Consider the following 23,996-nt stretch of genomic DNA (forward strand, 5'->3'; position numbering starts at 1 on the left):
CACCTGGGCCACATCCAGGATTCACGGGGGCAGACCTGGGCACACCCAGGACTCATCTGGGCACACCTGGGCACACCTGGACATACCCAGGGCTCACCTGGGCACACCTGGGACATGCCCAGGACTCACCTGGGCACACCTGGGACACGCCCAGTGCTCACCTGGTGTACACAGGTGTCCACAAGTCCCTGGGGGGAGGGGGATTTGGGGTGTCCTGGGTGGTCTCAGGGGATTTTGGGGTTCCTGGGGGGTGGCCCAGGTAATGTTGGGGGGTCCCAGGAGATTTTGGGGGGTCCTGGAGGGTCCTGGGGGATTTGGGGTGCCCATGGGGGTCCCGGGGAATTTTGGGGTGTCCTGGGGGGGGTCCCGGGGGATTTTGGGATATCTGGGGCGTCCTGGGGGATTTTGGGGGGTCCCGGGGGATTTGGGGGTGTCCTGGGGGGGACTCAGACGTGTCCCCCCCCACCATGGGCACACAGGGTATTTTGGGGGGTCCTGGGGGTTTTTGAGGTGTCCGGGGGATTTTGGGGGGTCCTGGGGGTTTTTGAGGTGTCCGGGGGATTTTGGGATATCTGGGGGGGGGTCCTGGGGGATTTGGGGGTGTCCTGGGGGGAGTCTCAGACGTGTCCCCCCCACCATGTGTACACAGGGGATTTTGGGGGGTCCCAGGGGATTTTTGGGGTCCTGGGAGGCCTCAGGGGATTTTGGGGTGTCCCGGGAGATTTTGGGGGTCCTGGGGGGTTCCGGGACATTTTAGGGTGCCCAGGGCAGTCCCAGGGGATTTTGGGGAGTCCCAGGGAATGTTGGGGGTCCCAGGAGATTTTGGGGTGTCCGGGGGGGTCCCGGGGGATTTTGGAGGGTCCGGGGGGGGGTCTCAGACGTGTCCCCCCCCCCAGGTGTACGCGGTGGCCACCAGCTCCCCCCACCCCTGCACGCGCATCCCGCGCATGACGGGAGAGGAGAAGGAGTTCGAGAGCATCGAGAGAGGTGGGCACACCTGGGGGCACCTGGGCACACCTGGGGGCACCTGGGCACACCTGGGGACACCTGGGATACACCTGGGATACACCTGAGATACACCTGGGGGCACCTGGGCACACCTGGGGACACCTGGGATAAACCTGAGATACACCTGGGGGCACCTGGGGGCACCTGGGCACACCTGGGGGCACCTGGGATACACCTGGGGGCACCTGGGATACACCTGAGATACACCTGGGGGTACCTGAGGACACCTGGGGGCACCTGGGGGCACCTGGGGACACCTGGGATACATCTGAGACACACCTGGGCACACCTGGGATACACCTGGGCACACCTGGGCACACCTGAGATACACCTGGGGACACCTGGGCACACCTGGGATGCACCTGGGCACACCTGGGATGCACCTGGGGGCACCTGGGATACACCTGGGGGCACCTGGGGACACCTGGGATACACCTGGGGGCACCTGGGGACACCTGAGATGCACCGGGCACACCTGGGCACACCTGGGGACACTTGGGATACACCTGAGATACACCTGGGGGCACCTGGGATAAACCTGAGATACACCTGGGGGCACCTGAGGACACCTGGGGACACCTGGGCACACCTGGGATAAACCTGAGATACACCTGAGATACACCTGGGGACACCTGGGCACACCTGGGGACACCTGGGATACACCTGAGACACACCTGGGCACACCTTGGCACATCTGGGGGCACCTGGGTGCACCTGGGATACACCTGGGGACATCTGAGATGCACCTGGAGGCACCTGGGTACACCTGGGGGAACCTGGGGGAAGCTGGGCACACCTGGGGACACACCTGGGCACACCTAGAGGCACCTGGGATAGACCTGGGGGACACCTGGGGGCACCTGGGGACACTTGGGATACACCTGGGGGCACCTGGGGACAGCTGGACATACCTGGGCCGCACCTGGACACACCTGGGGACACCTGGGGGAACATGGGCACACCTGGGGACACCTGGGACACACCTGATCACACCTGGCATAGAGCCGGGTACACCTGGGGGCACATGGGACACAGCCGGGGACACCTCAGGACAGCTTGGAGACACCTTGGGACATCCCCGGTGACACCTGGGGACACCCCCAAATCCCTCTGTGTCCCCCCAGTGTCCCCAGTGTCCCAGTCCCAGTGTCCCCAGTGTCCCAGTGTCCCCAGTGTCCCAGTGTCCCCAGTGTCCCCAGTGTCCCCAATGTCCCCTGTCCCAGTGTCCCCCATGTCCCTGTCCCAGTGTCCCAGTGTCCCCAGTGTCCCCAGTGTCCCCAATCCCAATGTCCTCTGTCCCCAGTGTCCCCAATCCCAGTGTCCCCAGTGTCCCAGTGTCCCCAGTGTCCCCAAAGTCCCCAGTCCCAGTGTCCCCAGTGTCCCCAATCCCAGTGTCCCCAATCCCAGTGTCCCAATCCCAGTGTCCCCATTGTCCCATTGTCCCAGTGTCCCCAGTGTCCCCAGTGTCCCAGTCCCAGTGTCCCCAGTGTCCCCAGTGTCCCAGTGTCCCAGTGTCCCCAATCCCAGTGTCCCAGTGTCCCAGTGTCCCCGGTGTCCCAGTGTCCCCAGTGTCCCCAGTGTCCCCAGTGTCCCAGTGTCCCCGCTGTCCCCCCTGACGCGCTGTCCCCTCCGCTGTCCCCAGACGAGCGCTACGTGCCCCCGCAGCAGGAGGCCTTCAGCATCCAGCTCATCTCGCCCGTCAGCTGGGAGGCCATCCCCAACACCAGGTGGGACCCCAAAATATCCTAAATACCCCGTCAGGAACCCCAAAAACCCCATCAGGAACCCCAAAGACCCAGCTCAGCTGGGAGGCCATCCCCAACACCAGGTGGGACCCCAAAATCTCCATCAGGAACCCCAAAAACCCCATCAGGAACCCCAAATCCCAAACCCCCACAGTGATGCCATCCCCAACACCTGGTGGGACCCCAAAATCTCCTCCATACCCCTTTAGGAACCCCAAAATCTCCATCAGGAACCCCAAAAACTCCATCAGGAGCCCCAAAGACCCAGCTCAGCTGGGAGGCCATCCCCAACACCAGGTGGGACCCCAAAATATCCTCCATACTCCTCTAGGAACCCCAAAAATCCCATCAGGAGCCCCAAAAATACCATCAGGAGCCCCAAGTATCCCATCAGGAACCCCAAAATATCCTTGGGAACCCCAAAATGTCCTTGGGAACCCCAAAATATCCTTGGGAACCCCAAAATGTCTCTGGGAACCCCAAAATATCCTTGGGAACCCCAAAAATCCCATCAGGAACCCCAAAATTTCCCTGTGAAACCCCAAAAACTACATCAGGAACCCCGAAAATCCTCCTGGGAACCCCAGAAATCCAATCAGGAACCGCACAGACCCAGCTCAGCTGGGAGGCCATCCCCAACACCAGGTGGGACCCCAAAATATCCTCCATACCCCTCTAGGAACCCCAAAATCTCCATCAGGAACCCCAAAAATACCATCAGGAGACCCAAGTATCCCATCAGGAACCCCAAAATATCCTTGGGAACCCCAAAATGTCCCTGGGAACCCCAAAATATCCTTGGGAACCCCAAAATGTCCTTGGGAACCCCAAAATGTCTCTGGGAACCCCAAAATATCCTTGGGAACACCAAAAATCCCATCAGGAACCCCAAAATTTCCCTGTGAAACCCCAAAAACTCCATCAGGAACCCCGAAAATCCTCCTGGGAACCCCAGAAATCCCATCAGGAACCGCACAGACCCAGCTCAGCTGGGAGGCCATCCCCAACACCAGGTGGGATCCCAAAATCTCCTCCATACCCCTCTAGGAACCCCAAAATCTCCATCAGGAACCCCAAAAACTTCAGCTGGGAGGCCATCCCCAACACCACGTGGGACCCCAAAATCTCCATCAGGAACCCCAAAAATCCCAGCAGGAACCCCAAAAATTCCAGCAGGAACCCCACAGACCCAGCTCAGCTGGGAGGCCATCCCCAACACCAGGTGGGACCCCAAAATATCCTCCATACCCCTCTAGGAACCCCAAAAATCCCAGCAGGAACCCCAAAAATCCCATCAGGAGCCCCAAAAATACCATCAGGAGCCCCAAAATATCCTTGGGAACCCCAAAATGTCCTTGGGAACCCCAAAATGTCCCTGGGAACCCCAAAATATCCTTGGGAACCCCAAAAATCCCAGCAGGAACCCCAAAAATCCCATCAGGAACCCCAAAATTTCCCTGTGAAACCCCAAAAACTCCATCAGGAACCCCGAAAATCCTCCTGGGAACCCCAGAAATCCAATCAGGAACCGCACAGACCCAGCTCAGCTGGGAGGCCATCCCCAACACCAGGTGGGATCCCAAAATATCCTCCATACCCCTCTAGGAACCCCAAAAACCCCATCAGGAGCCCCAAAAATACCATCAGGAGACCCAAGTATCCCATCAGGAACCCCAAAATATCCTTGGGAACCCCAAAATGTCCCTGGGAATCCCAAAATATCATTGGGAACCCCAAAAATCCCATCAAGAACCCCAAATCCCATCAGGAGCCCCAAAAATACCATCAGGAGCCCCAAGAATCCCATCAGGAACCCCAAAATATCCTTGGGAACCCCAAAATGTCCCTGGGAACCCCAAAATATCCTGGGGAACCCCAAAATGTCCTTGGGAACCCCAAAATGTCCCTGGGAACCCCAAAATATCCTTGGGAACCCCAAAAATCCCATCAGGAACCCCAAAATTTCCCTGTGAAACCCCAAAAACTCCATCAGGAACCCCAAAAATCCTCCTGGGAACCCCAAAAATCCCATCAGGAACCCCACAGACCCAGCTCAGCTGGGAGGCCATCCCCAACACCAGGTGGGACCCCAAAATCTCCATCAGGAACCCCAAAAATCCCATCAGGAACCCCAAATCCCAACCCCTCAACCCACCTGTGCCCACCTGAGCTCACCTGGAGCCCCAGAATGGCCCTGGGGGGGTCAGAACCCATCACCTGCGTGGGCTTCATGTCCTTGGGGAGATCTTTGGGGTGTCCCCTGACCCCACCTGAGCTCACCTGAGCTCACCTGAGCTCACCTGTGCTCACCTGGTCTCACCTGTGCCCACCTGTGCCAGGATCGCGCTGGAGGAGCAGGTGCACGTCACCTGCAGGGGGTGACCTGAGACCCCTGGGGTGCCCCCCTGACCCCCCCTTGACCCCACCTGTGCCCACCTGGTCTCACCTGTGCCCACCTGGTCTCACCTGTGCCCACCTGTGCCAGGATGGCCCTGGAGGAGCAGGCACACGTCACCTGCAGGGGGTGACCTGAGACCCCTGGGGCATCACCTGAGCCCCACCTGGGCTGCCCCCAACCCCCCCATGTCTCACCTATGCCCACCTGTGCCCACCTGGTCTCACCTGTGCCCACCTGTGCCAGCATGGCTCTGGAGGAGCAGGTGCACGTCACCTGCAGGGGGTGACCTGAGACCCCTGGGGTGCCCCCCTGACCCCACCTTGACCCCACCTGTGCCCACCTGGTCTCACCTGTGCCTACTTGGTCTCACCTGGTCTCACCTGTCCTCACCTGTGCCTACCTGTGCCCACCTGGTCTCACCTGTGCCCACCTGGTCTCACCTGATTCACCTGGTCTCACATGTGCCCACCTGACCCCACCCTGGTCTCACCTGTGCCCACCTGGTCTCACCTGTGCCCACCTGTGCCAGGATGGCCCTGGAGGAGCAGGCACACGTCACCTGCAGGGGGTGACCTGAGCCCCCTGGGGCATCACCTGAGCCCCACCTGGGCTGCCCCCAACCCCCCCATGTCTCACCTATGCCCACCTGTGCCCACCTGGTCTCACCTGTGCCCACCTGTGCCAAGATAGCCCTGGAGGAGCGGGCGCACGTCACCTGCAGGGGGTGACCTGAGACCCCTGGGGTGCCCCCCTGACCCCACCCTGACCCCACCTGTGCCCACCTGGTCTCACCTACCTGGTGTCACCTGGTCTCACCTGTCCTCACCTGTGCCTACCTGTGCCCACCTGGTCTCACCTGTGCCCACCTGGTCTCACCTGTGCCCACCTGTGCCAGGATCACGCTAGAGGAGTGGGCACACGTCACCTGCAGGGAGTGACCTGAGACCCCTGGGGCATCACCTGAGCCCCACCTGGGCTGCCCCCAACCCCCCCATGTCTCACCTATGCCCACCTGTGCCCACCTGGTCTCATCTGTGCCCACCTGATCTCACCTGATTCACCTGGTCTCACCTGTGCCCACCTGTCCTCACCTGGTCTCACCTGTGCCCACCTGTGCCAGGATGGCCCTGGAGGAGCAGGCACACGTCACCTGCAGGGGGTGACCTGAGCCACCTGGGGTGCCCCTCTGACCCCACCCTGACGCCCCCATGTCTCACCTGGTCTCACCTGGTCTCACCTGTCCTCACCTGTGCCCACCTGTGCCCACCTGGTCTCATCTGTGCCCTCCTGGTCTCACCTGAGCTCACCTGTCCTTACCTGTGCCCACCTGTGCCCACTGTGTCAGGATGGCCCTGGAGGAGCGGCCACATGTCACCTGCATGGGGTGACCTGAGACCCCTGGGGCATCACCTGAGCCCCACCTGGGGTGTCCCCTGACCCCACCTGGTCTCACCTGTGCCCACCTGGTCTCACCTGTGCAGGATCGCGCTGGAGGAGTGGGAGCACGTCACCTGCATGAAGACGGTGTCGCTGCGCTCCGAGGAGACGGTGTCGGGCCTCAAGGGCTACGTGGCCGTGGGCACCTGCCTGATGCAGGGCGAGGAGGTCACCTGCCGGGGCAGGGTACGTACCTGGGCACACCGGGGGGCATACCTGGGCACACCTGGGGCACACCTGGGCACACCTGGGGGACACCTGGGGCACACCTGGGCACACCTGGGGGCACACCTGCCTGATGCAGGGCGAGGAGGTCACCTGCCGGGGCAGGGTACGTACCTGGGCACACCTGGGGGCACACCTGGGCACACCTGGGGGCACACCTGCCTGATGCAGGGCGAGGAGGTCACCTGCCGGGGCAGGGTACGTACCTGGGCACACCTGGGGGCACCTGGGCACACCTGGGAGTCACACCTGCCTGATGCAGGGCGAGGAGGTCACCTGCCGGGGCAGGGTACGTACCTGGGCACACCTGGGGGACAGCTGGGGGCACCTGGGAGTCACACCTGGGCACACCTGGGGTCACACCTGGGGTCACACCTGCCTGGTGCAGGGCGAGGAGGTCACCTGCCGGGGCAGGGTACGTACCTGGGCACACCTGGGGGGCACACCTGGGCACACCTGGGGGGCACACCTGGGCACACCTGGGGGGCACACCTGGGGCACACCTGGGGGCACACCTGGGCACACCTGGGGCACACCTGCCTGATGCAGGGCGAGGAGGTCACCTGCCGGGGCAGGGTACGTACCTGGGCACACCTGGGGGCACACCTGGGCACACCTGGGGGCACCTGGGAGTCACACCTGCCTGATGCAGGGTGAGGAGGTCACCTGCCGGGGCAGGGTACGTACCTGGGCACACCTGGGGGGCACACCTGGGCACACCTGGGGGCACACCTGCCTGATGCAGGGCGAGGAGGTCACCTGCCGGGGCAGGGTACGTACCTGGGCACACCTGGGGGCACACCTGGGCACACCTGGGAGTCACACCTGGGCACACCTGGGGCACCCCTGGGCACACCTGGGTACACCTGGGGGCACCTGGGGCACACCTGCCTGATGCAGGGCGAGGACGTCACCTGCCGGGGCAGGGTACGTACCTGGGCACACCTGGGGGCATACCTGGGCACACCTGGGGCACACCTGGGCACACCTGGGGGACACCTGGGGCACACCTGGGCACACCTGGGGGCACACCTGCCTGATGCAGGGCGAGGAGGTCACCTGCCGGGGCAGGGTACGTACCTGGGCACACCTGGGGTGACACCTGGGGCACCTGGGCACACCTGGGGGCACACCTGGGGGCACACCTGGGCACACCTGGGGCACACCTGTAGTCACACCTGCCTGATGCAGGGTGAGGAGGTCACCTGCCAGGGCAGGGTACGTACCTGGGCACACCTGGGGGCACACCTGGGCACACCTGGGGGCACCTGGGAGTCACACCTGCCTGATGCAGGGCGAGGAGGTCACCTGCCGGGGCAGGGTACGTACCTGGGCACACCTGGGGCACACCTGGGGGCACACCTGGGCACACCTGGGGTCACACCTGCCTGATGCAGGGTGAGGAGGTCACCTGCCGGGGCAGGGTACGTACCTGGGCACACCTGGGGCACCCCTGGGCACACCTGGGGGCACCTGGGAGTCACACCTGCCTGATGCAGGGTGAGGAGGTCACCTGCCGGGGCAGGGTACGTACCTGGGCACACCTGGGGCACACCTGGGCACACCTGGGGGTCATACCTGGGGCACACCTGGGGGTCACACCTGCCTGATGCAGGGTGAGGAGGTCACCTGGGGGCAAGGTATGCACCTGGAGAAGACCTGAGTGGCACCTGGGGATGCCAGGACACACCTGGAGCGTTCCATGGCTCACCTGCTCTGTCCATGGCTCACCTGGGGATGTCCCAGCACCCACCTGCTCTGTCCATGCCTCACCTGGGCACCCCATGTGTCACCTGTCCCAGATCCTGATCCTGGTGATCGTGGTGGTGCCAGGGGGATCAGAGATGGCACCTGGTCTGTCCATGCCTCACCTGTCCATGGCTCACCTGTCCCACATCCTGATCCTGGGTGTGATCGAGCTGGTGCTGGTCTGTCCATGCCTCACCTGTCCATGCCTCACCTGTCCCAGATCCTGATCCTGGGTGTGATCGAGCTGGTGCTGGTCTGTCCATGCCTCACCTGTCCGTGTCTCACCTGTCCGTGTCTCACCTGTCCGTGTCTCACCTGTCCGTGTCTCACCTGTCCATGGCTCACCTGTCCCAGATCCTGATTTTGGACATGACCGAGGTGGTGCCAGGGGGGGTCAGAGATGGCACCTGCTCTGTCCATGGCTCACCTGTCCATGGCTCACCTGTCCATGGCTCACCTGTCCGTGTCTCACCTGTCCATGCCTCACCTGTCCGTGTCTCACCTGTCCGTGTCTCACCTGTCCGTGTGTCACCTGTCCATGCCTCACCTGTCCGTGTCTCACCTGTCCATGTCTCACCTGTCCGTGTGTCACCTGTCCATGGCTCACCTGTCCATGCCTCACCTGTCCGTGTGTCACCTGTCCATGGCTCACCTGTCCGTGTGTCACCTGTCCATGGCTCACTTGTCCCAGATCCTGATCCTGGTGATTGAGTGGTGCCAGGGCTTCCATGCCTCACCTGTCCATGGCTCACCTGTCCATGCCTCACCTGTCCCAGATCCTGATCCTGGGTGTGATCGAGGTGGTGCTGGTCTGTCCATGCCTCACCTGTGCGTGTCTCACCTGTCCATGCCTCACCTGTCCGTGTCTCACCTGTCCCTGTCTCACCTGTCCGTGTCTCACCTGTCCATGCCTCACCTGTCCCAGATCCTGATCCTGGGTGTGATCGAGGTGGTGCTGGTCTGTCCCTGCCTCACCTGTCCGTGTCTCACCTGTCCGTGTCTCACCTGTCCATGGCTCACCTGTCAGTGTCTCACCTGTCCCAGATCCTGATCCTGGACGTGATTGAGGTGGTGCCGGGGGGGTCAGAGATGGCACCTGCTCTGTCCATGGCTCACCTGTCCATGGCTCACCTGTGCGTGTCTCACCTGTGCGTGTCTCACCTGGCAGATCCTGATCCTGGACGTGATCGAGGTGGTGCCGGGGGGGTCAGAGATCACACCTGCTCTGTCCATGCCTCACCTGTGCGTGTCTCACCTGGCAGATCCTGATCCTGGACGTGATCGAGGTGGTGCCAGAGGGATCAGAGATCACACCTGCTCTGTCCGTGTCTCACCTGTGCGTGTCTCACCTGTCCGTGTCTCACCTGTGCGTGTCTCACCTGGCAGATCCGGATCCTGGACGTGATCGAGGTGGTGCTGGTCTGTCCCTGCCTCACCTGTGCGTGTCTCACCTGTGCGTGTGTCACCTGGCAGATCCTGATCCTGGACGTGATCGAGGTGGTGCCCGAGCCGGGGCAGCCGCTGACCAAGAACAAGTTCAAGGTGCTCTACGAGAAGGAGCAGAAGGGACCCGTGACCGCCCTGTGCCACTGCCACGGCTACCTGGTGTCTGCCATCGGGCAAAAGGTAACCTGGGCACACCTGGGCACACACCTGGGCACACCTGGGCACACACCTGGGCACACCTGGGCACACACCTGGGCACACCTGGGCACACCTGGGCACACCTGTGCCACTGCCACGGCTACCTGGTGTCTGCCATCGGGCAAAAGGTAACCTGGGCACACCTGGGCACACACCTGGGCACACCTGGGCACACCTGTGCCACTGCCACGGCTACCTGGTGTCTGCCATCGGGCAAAAGGTAACCTGGGCACACCTGGGCACACACCTGGGCACACCTGGGCACACCTGTGCCACTGCCACGGCTACCTGGTGTCTGCCATCGGGCAAAAGGTAACCTGGGCACACCTGGGCACACCTGGGCACACACCTGGGCACACCTGGGCACACCTGTGCCACTGCCACGGCTACCTGGTGTCTGCCATCGGGCAAAAGGTAACCTGGGCACACCTGGGCACACACCTGGGCACACCTGGGTACACACCTGGGCACACACCTGGGTACACCTGGGCACACACCTGGGCACACCTGGGCACACCTGGGCACACCTGTGCCACTGCCACGGCTACCTGGTGTCTGCCATCGGGCAAAAGGTAACCTGGGCACACCTGGGCACACACCTGGGCACACCTGGGCACACCTGGGCACACCTGGGCACACCTGGGCACACCTGTGCCACTGCCACGGCTACCTGGTGTCTGCCATCGGGCAAAAGGTAACCTGGGCACACCTGGGCACACCTGGGCACACACCTGGGCACACCTGTGCCACTGCCACGACTACCTGGTGTCTGCCATCGGGCAAAAGGTAACCTGGGCACACCTGGGCACACCTGGGCACACACCTGGGCACACCTGTGCCACTGCCACGACTACCTGGTGTCTGCCATCGGGCAAAAGGTAACCTGGGCACACCTGGGCACACCTGGGCACACACCTGGGCACACCTGGGCACACCTGTGCCACTGCCACGGCTACCTGGTGTCTGCCATCGGGCAAAAGGTAACCTGGGCACACCTGGGCACACACCTGGGCACACCTGGGTACACACCTGGGCACACACCTGGGTACACCTGGGCACACACCTGGGCACACCTGGGCACACCTGGGCACACCTGTGCCACTGCCACGGCTACCTGGTGTCTGCCATCGGGCAAAAGGTAACCTGGGCACACCTGGGCACACACCTGGGCACACCTGGGCACACCTGGGTACACCTGGGCACACACCTGGGCACACCTGTGGTGACCTCGGGGTGTCCCTGTGTCCCCTCAGCTCCTCCTGAGGAGCCTCAGGGACAATGGGATGACCTTGGTGGCCACTCAACGTCAGTTGGGTTCACCTTGGTGACCTGAGGGGCCACCAGGGAGGTGTCAGAGGCCACCAGGGAGGTGTCAGAGGCCACCATGACATCAGGGAGCTCCATGGTGACCTCGGGGTGTCCCTGTGTCCCCAGATCTTCCTGTGGGGCCTCAAGGACGATGGGATGACCTTGGTGGCCACTCAGCATCGGTTGGGTTGACCTTGGTGACCTGAGGAGCCACCAGGGAGGTGTCAAGGGCCACCAGGGAGGTGTCAGAGGCCACCACGAGGTCAAGGAGCTCCATGGTGACCTCGGGGTGTCCCTGTGTCCCCAGATCTTCCTGTGGAGCCTCAAGGACGATGGGATGACCTTGGTGGCCACTCAGCATTGGTTGGGTTCACCTTGGTGACCTGAGGGGCCACCAGGGAGGTGTCAAGGGCCACCAGGGAGGTGTCAGAGGCCACCATGGGGTCCAGGAGCTCCATGGGGACCTCGGGGTGTCCCTGTGTCCCCCCAGATCTTCTTGCCGAGGCTGAAGGACAATAAGATGATGGTGGTGGCCACTCACCCTCAGTTGTGTTTGGGTTGGGATTGCCACCAAGGAGGTGTCAAAGGCCACCGTGGGGACCTCGGGGTGTCCCTGTGTCCCCTCAGCTCCTTCTGAGGAGCCTCAAGGCCAGCGAGCTGAGCTTGGTGGCCACTCTGTGTTCATTGGGTTCACCTTGGTGACCTGAGGGGCCACCAGGGAGGCGTCAGAGGCCACCATGACATCAGGGAGCTCCATGGTGACCCCGGGGTGTCCCTGTGTCCCCAGATATTCCTGAGGAGCCTCGCGGGTGATGGGATGATGGTGGTGGCCACTCACCCTCAGTTGGGTTGGGGCCGATGACCTGAGATGTCACCAGGGAGGCGTTAGAGGCCACCATGACATCAGGGAGCTCCATGGGGACCTCGGGGTGTCCCTGTGTCCCCAGATCTTCCTGTGGGGCCTCAAGGACGATGGGATGACCTTGGTGGCCACTCAGCATCGGTTGGGTTGACCTTGGTGACCTGAGGGGCCACCAGGGAGGTGTCAAGGGCCACCAGGGAGGTGTCAGAGGCCACCATGAGGTCCAGGAGCTCCATGGGGACCTCGGGGTGTCCCTGTGTCCCCAGATCTTCCTGTGGGGCCTCAAGGACAAGATCTGACCTTGGTGGCCACTCAGCATCAGTTGGGTTGGGGCCGATGACCTGAGGGGCCACCAGGGAGGTGTCAGAGGCCACCATGAGGTCCAGGAGCTCCATGGGGACCTCGGGGTGTCCCTGTGTCCCCCCAGATCTTCCTGTGGAGCCTCAGGGACGATGGGATGACCTTGGTGGCCACTCAGCATCGGTTGGGTTGACCTTGGTGACCTGAGGGGCCACCAGGGAGGTGTCAGAGGCCACCAGGGAGGTGTCAGAGGCCACCATGAGGTCCAGGAGCTCCATGGTGACCTCGGGGTGTCCCTGTGTCCCCAGATCTTCCTGAGGAGCCTCGCGGGTGATGGGATGATGGTGGTGGCCACTCACCCTCAGTTGGGTTGGGGCCGATGACCTGAGGGGCCACCAGGGAGGCGTCAGAGGCCACCATGACATCAGGGAGCTCCATGGTGACCTCGGGGTGTCCCTGTGTCCCCAGATCTTCCTGTGGGGCCTCAAGGACGATGGGATGACCTTGGTGGCCACTCAGCATCGGTTGGGTTGACCTTGGTGACCTGAGGGGCCACCAGGGAGGTGTCAAGGGCCACCAGGGAGGTGTCAGAGGCCACCATGGGGTCCAGGAGCTCCATGGGGACCTCGGGGTGTCCCTGTGTCCCCCCAGATCTTCTTGCCGAGGCTGAAGGACAATAAGATGATGGTGGTGGCCACTCACCCTCAGTTGTGTTTGGGTTGGGATTGCCACCAAGGAGGTGTCAAAGGCCACCGTGGGGACCTCGGGGTGTCCCTGTGTCCCCTCAGCTCCTTCTGAGGAGCCTCAAGGCCAGCGAGCTGAGCTTGGTGGCCACTCCGTGTTCGTTGGGTTCAGATTGGTGGCCTGAGATGTCACCAGGGAGGTGTCAGAGGCCACCTTGAGGTCCAGGAGCTCCACGGTGATCTTGGAGCATCCCTGTGTCCCCCCAGATCTTCCTGTGGAGCCTCAAGGCCAGCGAGCTGAGCTTGGTGGCCACTCTGTGTTCATTGGGTTCACCTTGGTGACCTGAGGGGCCACCAGGGAGGTGTCAGAGGCCACCATGACATCAGGGAGCTCCATGGGGACCTCGGGGTGTCCCTGTGTCCCCAGATATTCCTGAGGAGCCTCGCGGGTGATGGGATGATGGTGGTGGCCACTCACCCTCAGTTGGGTTGGGGCCGATGACCTGAGGGGCCACCAGGGAGGTGTCAGAGGCCACCATGACATCAGGGAGCTCCATGGTGACCTCGGGGTGTCCCTGTGTCCCCAGATCTTCCTGTGGGGCCTCAAGGACGATGGGATGACCTTGGTGGCCACTCAGCATCGGTTGGGTTGACCTTGGTGACCTGAGGGGCCACCAGGGAGGTGTCAGAAGCCACCACAAGGTCAAGGAGCTCCATGGTGACCCCGGGGTGTCCCTGTGTCCCCAGATCTTCCTGTGGAGCCTGAAGGACAACGAGCTGACGGGCATGGCCTTCATCGACACGCAGCTCTACATCCACCAGATGATCAGCGTCAAGAGCTTCATCCTGGCCGCCGACCTCATGAAGAGCATCTCGCTGCTGCGCTACCAGGAGGAGAGCAAGACGCTGTCCCTCGTCAGCCGGGTCAGACGGCGGGCCACCAAACCTCCTACGGGGCTACCAAACCTGCTGTGGGGCCACCAAACCTGCTATGGGGCTACCAAACCTGCTATGGGGCCACCAAACCTCCTACGGGGCTACCAAACCTGCTATGGGGCTACCAAACCTGCTATGGGGCCACCAAACCTCCTATGGGGCTACCAAACCTGCTATGGGGCTACCAAACCTGCTATGGGGCTACCAAACCTCCTATGGGGCTACCAAACCTGCTATGGGGCTACCAAACCTGCTATGGGGCCACCAAACCTCCTATGGGGCTACCAAACCTGCTATGGGGCTACCAAACCTGCTATGGGGCCACCAAACCTCCTATGGGGCTACCAAACCTGCTATGGGGCTACCAAACCTGCTATGGGGCTACCAAACCTCCTATGGGGCCACCAAACCCTCCTTGGGGCCACCAAACCTGTTGTGGGGCTACCAAACCCACCATCAGGCCACCAAACTGCCCTTGGGGCCACCAAACCCGCCTTGAGGCCACCAAACCTGCTATGGGGCTACCAAACCCACCTTGGGGCCACCAAACTGCCCTTGGGGCCATCAAACCCTCCTTGGGGCCACCAAACCTGTTATGGGGCTACCAAACTGCCCTTGGGGCCACCAAACCTGCTATGGGGCCACCAAACCCGCCTCGGGGCATCCAAACCCTCCTTGGGGCCACCAAACCTGGTTTGGGGCCACCAAACGCTCCTTGGGGCCACTAAACCTGCTATGGGGCCACCAAACCCTCCTTGGGGCCACCAAACTGCCCTTGGGGCCACCCGACTCACCTCAGGGCCACCAAACTGCCCTTGGGGCCATCAAACTGCCCTTGGGGCTACCAAACCCGCCTCAGGGCCACCAAACCCACCATTGGGCCACCAAACTGCCTTTGGGGCCACCAAACTGCCCATGGGGCTACCAAACCCACCTTGGGGCCACCAAACTGCCCTTGGGGCCATCAAACCCTCCTTGGGGCCACCAAACCTGTTATGGGGCTACCAAACTGCCCTTGGGGCCACCAAACCTGCTATGGGGCCACCAAACCCGCCTCGGGGCATCCAAACCCTCCTTGGGGCCACCAAACCTGGTTTGGGGCCACCAAACGCTCCTTGGGGCCACTAAACCTGCTATGGGGCCACCAAACCCACCTTGGGGCCACCAAACTCCCACAGGGCCACCAAACTGCCCTTGGGGCCACCAAACTGCCCTTGGGGCCATCAAACCCTCCTTGTGGCCACCAAACCGGCCTCGGGGCCACCAAACCCGCTATGGGGCTACCAAACCCTCCTCAGGGCCACCAAACTGCCTTTGGGGCTACCAAACCCACTTCAGGGCTACCAAACCCACCTCAGGGCCACCAAAGCCATCTCGGGGCCACCAAACCCTCCTTGGGGCCACCAAATTCCCACAGGGGACCACCAGGGACAGGTGTCCTTGGGGACATTTAGTGGGGACACCTGAGGGTCTTGGGGACATTTACTGGGGACACCTGGGGGTCCTTGGGGACATTTCCAGGGACATTTGAGGGTACTTGGGGACACCTGAGAGTCCTTGGGGACACCTGAGGGTTCTGAGGAACACCTGAGGGTCCTTGGGGACACCTGAGGGTCCTGGGGAACACCTGAGGATCTTGAGGGACACCTGAGGGTCCTGGGGACACCTGAGGATCTTGAGGGACACCTGAGGGTCCTGGGGACACCTGAGGGTCCTGGGGGACACCTGAAGGTGTTGGGGACACCTGAGGGTCCTGGGGGACACCTGAGGGTCCTTGGGGATGCCTGAGCATCCTGGGGGACACCTGAGAGTCCTTGGGGACACCTGAGGGTCGTAGGGGACACCTGAGGGACACTGGGGACACCTGAGGGTGTTGGGGGACACCTGAGGGTCCTTGGGGACACCTGAGGCTCTTGGGGGACACCTGAGGGTCCTTGGGGACACCTGAGGGTCCTTGGGGACACCTGAGGCTCTTGGGGGACACCTGAGTGTCCTTGGGGACACCTGAGCGTCCTTGGGGACACCTGAGGGTGTTGGGGGACACCTGAGGATCCTGGGGACACCTGAGGGTCTTGGGGGATACCTGAGGGTCCTTGGGGACACCTGAGGGTCCTGGGGGACACCTGAGGGTCCTTGGGGACACCTGAGGGTCCTGGGGGACACCTGAAGGACCCTCGGGGCTCTTGGAGGACTCTCGGAGGTGGCAGCCCAAGGGTCTGGGGGACACTCGGGGATCACCTGGGTGGGGGCGCCCAGGTGCCACCCCTGGCACCAGGGCGGTGATGGTGACAGTGACGGTGACAGGGGTGTCCCCGCAGGACGCTAAGCCGCTGGAGGTCTACAGCGTGGACTTCATGGTGGACGGCAGCCAGCTGGGATTCCTGGGTACGGACACGGCCCGGCGCGGGGGGGAGGGGCTTGGTCAGGGTTGGGTTGGGTTTGGTTGGGTTTGGTTTGGGTTTGGTTGAGTTTGGATTGGGTTTAGTTGGGTTTGGGTTGAATTTAGTTGAGTTTGGTTGGGTTTGGTTGGGTTTGGTTGGGTTTGGGTTGAATTTAGTTGAGTTTGGTTGGGTTTCGTTGAGTTTGGGTTGAGTTTGGTTGAGTTGGGTTGGGTTTAGTTGGGTTTGGGTTGAGTTTAGTTGAGTTTGGTTGGGTTTGGTTGGGTTTGGTTGGGTTTGGGTTGAATTTAGTTGAGTTTGGTTGGGTTTCGTTGAGTTTGGGTTGGGTTTGGTTGAGTTGGGTTGGGTTTAGTTGGGTTTGGGTTGAGTTTAGTTGAGTTTGGTTGGGTTTGGTTGGGTTTGGTTGGGTTTGGGTTGAATTTAGTTGAGTTTGGTTGGGTTTCGTTGAGTTTGGGTTGAGTTTGGGTTGGGTTTGGTTGAGTTTGGTTTGGGTTTAGTTGGGTTTGGGTTGAATTTAGTTGGGTTTGGTTGGGTTTCGTTGAGTTTGGTTGGGTTTGGTTGAGTTTGGATGGGTTTAGTTGGGTTTGTGTTGAATTTAGTTGGGTTTGGTTGGGTTTTGTTGAGTTTGGGTTGGGTTTGGTTGAGTTGGGTTTGGGTTTAGTTGGGTTTGGGTTGAATTTAGTTGGGTTTGGGTTGGGTTTGGGTTCAGTGTGGGAGGGTTTGGTTTAGTTTGTGTTGAATTTAGTTGGGTTTCGTTGAGTTTGGGTCGGGTTTGGTTGAGTTTGGGTTGGGTTTGGTTGAGTTTGGGTTGGGTTTGGTTGAGTTTGGATTGGGTTTAGTTGGGTTTGGGTTGAATTTAGTTGGGTTTGGTTTGGTTTCGTTGGGTTTGTTTGACTGTAATTGGGTTTGGTGAGGGTTTGGTTGGGGCTGGTTAGGTTTGGTTTGGTTGAGTTGGATTTAGTTGGGTTTGGTTGACCACATTTGGGTTGGGTTGAGTTTGGGTTGAGTTTGGTTGACCGTAGTTTGGTTTGGTTGAGTTTAGTTGGGTTTGGTTTACCATATTTGGGTTGGGTTGAGTGTGAGTGGGTTTGCTTGGGTTTCATTGGGTTTTGCTGACCATATTTGAGTTTAGTTGAGTTTGGTTGAGTTTAGTTGGGTTTGGTTGAGTTTGGCTTGAGTTCAGTTGGGTTTGGTTGACCATAGTTGGGTTTGGTTGAGTTTGGCTTGAGTTTGGTTCACCATAGTTGGGTTTGGTTGAGTTTAGCTGGGTTTGATATACCGTAGTTTGGTTTGGTTGAGTTTGGTTTGAATTGGGTTTGGTTGAGTTTGGCTTGAGTTCAGTTGGGTTTGGTTGACCATGGTTGGTTTTGGTGAGGGTTGGGTTGGGTTTAGTTGCGTTGGATTGGCCACAGTTGGGTTTGGTTGACCATATTTGTGTTGGGTTGAGTTTGAGTGGGTTTGCTTGGGTTTCATTGGGTTTTGCTGACCATATTTGAGTTCAGTTGGGTTTGGTTGACCATAGTTGGGTTTGGATTCAGTTTGGGTTGGGTTTGGTTGAGTTGGGTTTGGGTTTAGTTGGGTTTGGGTTGAATTTAGTTGAGTTTGGTTGGGTTTCATTGAGTTTGGGTTGGGTTGGGTTGAGTTTGGGTTGGGTTTGGGTTGGGTTTGGTTGAATTTGGGTTGGGTTTAGTTGGGTTTGGGTTGAATTTAGTTGGGTTTGGTTGGGTTTCGTTGAGTTTGGGTTGGGTTTGGTTGAGTTTGGGTTTGGTTTGGCTAGGTTTCGTTGGCCATAGTTGGATTTGGTTGAGTTTGGGTGGGTTTGAATGGATTAGTTTGGTTTGCGTTGAGTTCTGATGAATTCGGTTAAATTTGGGTTGGGTTTGGATGAGTTTGGTTTGGTTTGGGTTGACTGCAGTTGGGTTTGGTTGAGTTTAGGTTGAGTTTGGTTAGGGTTAGGTTGGGTTTGGTTGAGTTCAGTTGATTTTGTGTTGAGTTTGGTTGGGTTTGGTTGAGTTCAGTTTGGTTTGGTTGGGTTTTGGTTGAGTTTGGTTGGGTTTGGTTGAGTTTGGTTGAGTTCAGTTCGGTTTGGTTGGGTTTTGGTTGAGTTTGGTTGGGTTTGGTTGAGTTTGGTTGAGTTCAGTTTGGTTTGGTTGAGTTGGTGTGCAGTTTGGATGGGTTTGGTTGATTTTGGTTGCCTTTAGTTGGATTTGGGTGAATTTTGCTGGATTTTGCTTCACTTCAGGCTGAGCTTTGGGTAAATTTCGGTTGAATTTGGTTAAATTTGGTTAAATTTCGGTTCAAATTCGGTTAAATTCGGGTCGAATTGGGTCGAATTCGCGTTGACTCTCCCCCACCCTTCCTCCCGCAGTGTCCGACCGCGACCGGAACCTGCTGGTCTACATGTACCTGCCTGAAGGTGAGCGGGGCGGGGCCGCGCGCCCCCGCCCACCCCGGGCGACCCCGGGTGAGCCCCAGGTGAGCCCGGGTGACGCGGGCGTGTCCCCCCAGCCAAGGAGTCCTTCGGGGGGCTGCGGCTGCTGCGCCGCGCCGACTTCCACGTGGGGGCGCACGTCAACACCTTCTGGCGCACGCCGTGCCGCGGGCACGCCGAGGGGCCCAACCGGCGCAACAGCACCTGGGAGAACAAGCACATCACCTGGTTCGGTGAGAGACACACCTGGGGACACCTGGGGACAGCTGGGGACACCTGGGGACACCTGGGGACACACCTGGGGTGGGGACACACCTGGGAGAACAAGCACATCACCTGGTTCGGTGAGAGACACACCTGGGGACACCTGGGGACAGCTGGGGACAGCTGGGACACACCTGGGGACACCTGGGACACATGGGGACACATGGGGACAGCTGGGGACACACCTGGGACACACCTGGGGACAGCTGGGGACACACCTGGGGTGGGGACACACCTGGGAGAACAAGCACATCACCTGGTTCGGTGAGAGACACACCTGGGGACAGCTGGGGACACATGGGGACAGCTGGGACACACCTGGGGACACACCTGGGGACACCTGGGGACACATGGGGACAGCTGGGACACACCTGGGGACACACCTGGGGACACACCTGGGGACACATGGGGACAGCTGGGACACACCTGGGACACACCTGGGGACACATGGGGACAGCTGGGACACACCTGGGACACACCTGGGGACACACCTGGGGACACCTGGGGACACACCTGGGGTGGGGACACACCTGGGAGAACAAGCACATCACCTGGTTCGGTGAGAGACACACCTGGGGACACCTGGGGACACATGGGGACAGCTGGGACACACCTGGGGACAGCTGGGGACACCTGGGACACACCTGGGGACAGCTGGGGACACACCTGGGGACACCTGGGGACAGCTGGGGACACACCTGGGGACACGTGGGGACAGCTGGGGACACACCTGGGGACACGTGGGGACACACCTGGGGACAGCTGGGGACAGCTGGGGACAGCTGGGACACACCTGGGGACAGCTGGGGACACACCTGGGGACACACCTGGGATACCTGGAACACACCTGGGCACACCCGGGAACACACCTGGGGACAGCTGGGACACACCTGGGACACACCTGGGGTGGGGACACACCTGAGGACACACAACTGGGACACCTGGGGACACCTGGGACACACCTAGGGACAGCTGGGACACCTGGGTAACACCTGGGGGACACCTGGGGGGACACACCTGGGACACACCTGGGGGACACCTGGGACACACCTGGGACACACTTGGGGTCACACCTGGGGGGACACACCTGGGGGGACACACCTGGGGACACACCTGGGACACCTGGGGACACACCTGGGGACACATCTGGGACAGCTGGGACACACCTGGGGACACATCTGGGACACCTGGGGACACATCTGGGACACACCTGGGGACACACCTGGGGACACCTGGGGATACCTGGGACACACCTGGGACACACCTGGGGACACACCTGGGACAGCTGGGACACACCTGGGGATACATCTGGGGACACCTGGGGTGGGGACACACCTGGGGACACACCTGGGACACACCTGGGAGAACAAGCACATCACCTGGTTCGGTGAGAGACACACCTGGGACACCTGGGGACAGCTGGGGACAGCTGGGACACATCTGGGGATACACCTGGGGACACTCAGGGACAGGTGGGACACACCTGGGGACACCTGGGGACACTTGGGACACCTGGGACACACCTGGGACACCTGGGCACATTTGGGGACACCGCTGGTTCTGGGATTTGGGGCTCTAGGATTTGGGGTGGCATTTGAGGTTTTGGGATTTGGGGGTTCTGGGATTGGGGGTGGAATGTGGGCTGGGATTTGGGGTTTTGGGGTTTTGGGAGTTTGGGGTTTGGGTTTTGGGATTGGGGGATTTGGGGTTTGGGTTTGGGGTTTTGGGGTGTTTGGGGTTTGGGGTTCTGGGTTTGGGGTTGGGAGTTTGGGGTTTTTGGGGTTCTGGGATTGGGGTTTTTGGGGTTTGGGTTTGGGTTTGGGGGTTTGGGTTTGGGTTTGGGGGTTTGGGTTTGGGGTTTGGGTTTGGGCTTCTGGGGTTTTGGGGTTTTTGGGCTTTGGGGTTTTAGGGTTTTGGGGTTTGGGTTCTGGGTTGGAGGTTCTGGGTCTGGGGTTGGGGGTTCTGGGTTCTGGGCTTGGGCTTTGGGGTTTTGGGATTCGGGGTTTGTGGGGTTTGGGGTTTTTGGGGTTCGGGTTCTGGGTTTGGGGTTTTTGGGGTTCTGGGTTTGGGGTTTGGGGTTTTTGGGGTTCGGGTTCTGGGTTTTTGGAGTTTTGGGGTTCTGGGTTTGGGGTTTGGGGTTTTTGGGGTTCGGGTTCTGGGTTTTTGGAGTTTTGGGGTTCTGGGTTTGGGGTTTGGGGTTTTTGGGGTTCGGGTTCTGGGTTTGGGGTTTTTGGGGTTCTGGGTTTTTGGAGTTTTGGGGTTTTTGGGGTTCGGGTTCTGGGTTTGGGGTTCTGGGTTGTGGGTTTTTAGGCTTTGGGGTTTTTGGGGTTGGGGTTCCGTGTTTGGGGGTGCTGACGCCGCCGTCCCCGCAGCGACGCTGGACGGGGGCCTGGGGCTGCTGCTGCCGATGCAGGAGAAAACCTACAGGAGATTGCTGATGCTGCAGAACGCGCTCAGCTCCGCCCTGCCGCACCTGGCCGGCCTCAACCCGCGGGCATTCAGGTAACGGCACAGCCGGGCACACCTGGGATACACCTGGGCACACCTGGGATACACCTGGGATACACCTGGGCACACCTGGGCACACCTACACACACCTGGGCACACCTGGGGTACACCTGGGCACACCTGGGATACACCTGGGATACACCTGGGCACACCTGGGCACACCTACACACACCTGGGCACACCTGGGGTACACCTGGGCACACCTGGGATACACCTGGGATACACCTGGGCACACCTGGGCACACCTACACACACCTGGGCACACCTGGGGTACACCTGGGCACACCTGGGATACACCTGGGATACACCTGGGCACACCTGGGCACACCTACACACACCTGGGGTACACCTGGGGTACACCTGGGATACACCTGGGATACACCTGGGATACACCTGGGCACACCTGGGCACACCTACACACACTTGGGATACACCTGGGCACACCTGGGATACACCTGGGCACACCTGGGCACACCTGGGCACACCTACACACACCTGGGATACACCTGGGATACACCTGGGCACACCTGGGCACACCTGGGCACACCTACACACACTTGGGATACACCTGGGCACACCTGGGATACACCTGGGCACACCTGGGCACACCTACACACACCTGGGATACAGCTGGGCACACCTGGGGCACACCCACACACACCTGTACTCACCTGAGCTCTGCCCTGCCACACCTGGCCAGCCTCAACCCCCGGGCCTTCAGGTAACGGCACACGTGGGCACACCTGTACACACCTGGGATATACCTGTACACACCTGAGCTCTGGCCGGCCTCAACCCACGGGCCTTCAGGTAATGGCACCCCTGGGCACACCTGGGCACACCTGGGGTACACCTGGGCACACCTGGGATACACCTGTACTCACCTGAGCTCCGCCCTGCCGCACCTGGCCGGCCTCAACCCGCGGGCCTTCAGGTAACGGCACACCCGGGCACACCTGGGGTACACCTGGGGTACACCTGGGATACACCTAAACACACCTAGGATACACCTGTACTCACCTGAGCTCCGCCCTGCCACACCTGGCCGGCCTCAACCCATGGGCATTCAGGTAACAGCACACCTAGGCACACCTGGGACACACCTACACACACCTGGGACACACCTGTGCGCACTCCAGGCATTTGGGTGCCATCACCTGCCCCACACCTGTCCTAGCATTGTCTCACCTGTCACAGTCTCCCCCATCCCAGCATTGTCCCTCACCTGTCCCAAGTGTGCCCCATCTGCTTCACCTGTCCCACCTGTTCTCATCTCACCTGTCCCATCTACCTCACCTGTCCCACCTGTTCTCATCTCACCTGTCCCATCTGCTTCACCTGTCCCACCTGTTCTCATCTCACCTGTCCCATCTACCTCACCTGTCCCACCTGTTCTCATCTCACCTGTCCCATCTGCTTCACCTGTCCCACCTGTTCTCATCTCACCTGTCCCATCTACCTCACCTGTCCCACCTGTTCTCATCTCACCTGTCCCATCTGCTTCACCTGTCCCACCTGTTCTCATCTCACCTGTCCCATCTACCTCACCTGTCCCACCTGTTCTCATCTCACCTGTCCCATCTACCTCACCTGTCCCACCTGTTCTCATCTCACCTGTCCCATCTACCTCACCTGTCCCACCTGTTCTCATCTCACCTGTCCCATCTGCTTCATCTGTCCCAGCCGTGTCCCACACTTGTCCTTCACCTGTCCTTCATCCATCACCTCTCCCACCTGTCCTTCACCATCTCACACCTATCTTACCTGTCCCACCTCACACCTGTCCCATCTCACACCTGTGCCACCCCTGTCCCATCTCACACCTGTCTCACCTCACGCCTGCCCCATCTCACACCTGTCCTATTTGTCCCACTGGTCTCCTCTCACACCTGTCTCCTGTCTCACACCTGTCCCACTGCTGTCCCATCTCACACCTGTCCTACCTGTCCCATCTCACACCTGTCTCACCTGTCCCGTCTCACCTGTCCCACCTGTCCCTCACCTGTCTCACCTCTGTCACCTGTTGTCTCACCTGTCTCACCTGTCTCTCTCCTGTCCCACCTGTCTCACCTGTCTCACCTGTCCCACCTCACTTGTCC

At 60.5% G+C, this 23,996-nt stretch overlaps 1 protein-coding gene across 1 annotated transcript in view; it reads left to right on the top strand.

The window, feature by feature from the left end:
- CPSF1 (cleavage and polyadenylation specific factor 1) overlaps nt 1–23,996 on the top strand; it is a 62,667-nt gene that overhangs the window by 35,755 nt on the left and 2,916 nt on the right. The window contains exons 20-28 of the mRNA XM_038126944.1: nt 897–987; nt 2,651–2,735; nt 6,633–6,774; nt 10,036–10,188; nt 14,107–14,283; nt 16,614–16,680; nt 19,063–19,110; nt 19,203–19,358; nt 21,762–21,891. Of these exons, the coding sequence (XP_037982872.1) occupies nt 897–987; nt 2,651–2,735; nt 6,633–6,774; nt 10,036–10,188; nt 14,107–14,283; nt 16,614–16,680; nt 19,063–19,110; nt 19,203–19,358; nt 21,762–21,891 (1,049 nt within the window). The remainder of the gene's footprint in view (nt 1–896; nt 988–2,650; nt 2,736–6,632; nt 6,775–10,035; nt 10,189–14,106; nt 14,284–16,613; nt 16,681–19,062; nt 19,111–19,202; nt 19,359–21,761; nt 21,892–23,996) is intronic.

This window comes from Motacilla alba, chromosome 2, assembly GCF_015832195.1.
Source record: "Motacilla alba alba isolate MOTALB_02 chromosome 2, Motacilla_alba_V1.0_pri, whole genome shotgun sequence".
Lineage (NCBI taxonomy): Eukaryota > Metazoa > Chordata > Aves > Passeriformes > Motacillidae > Motacilla > Motacilla alba.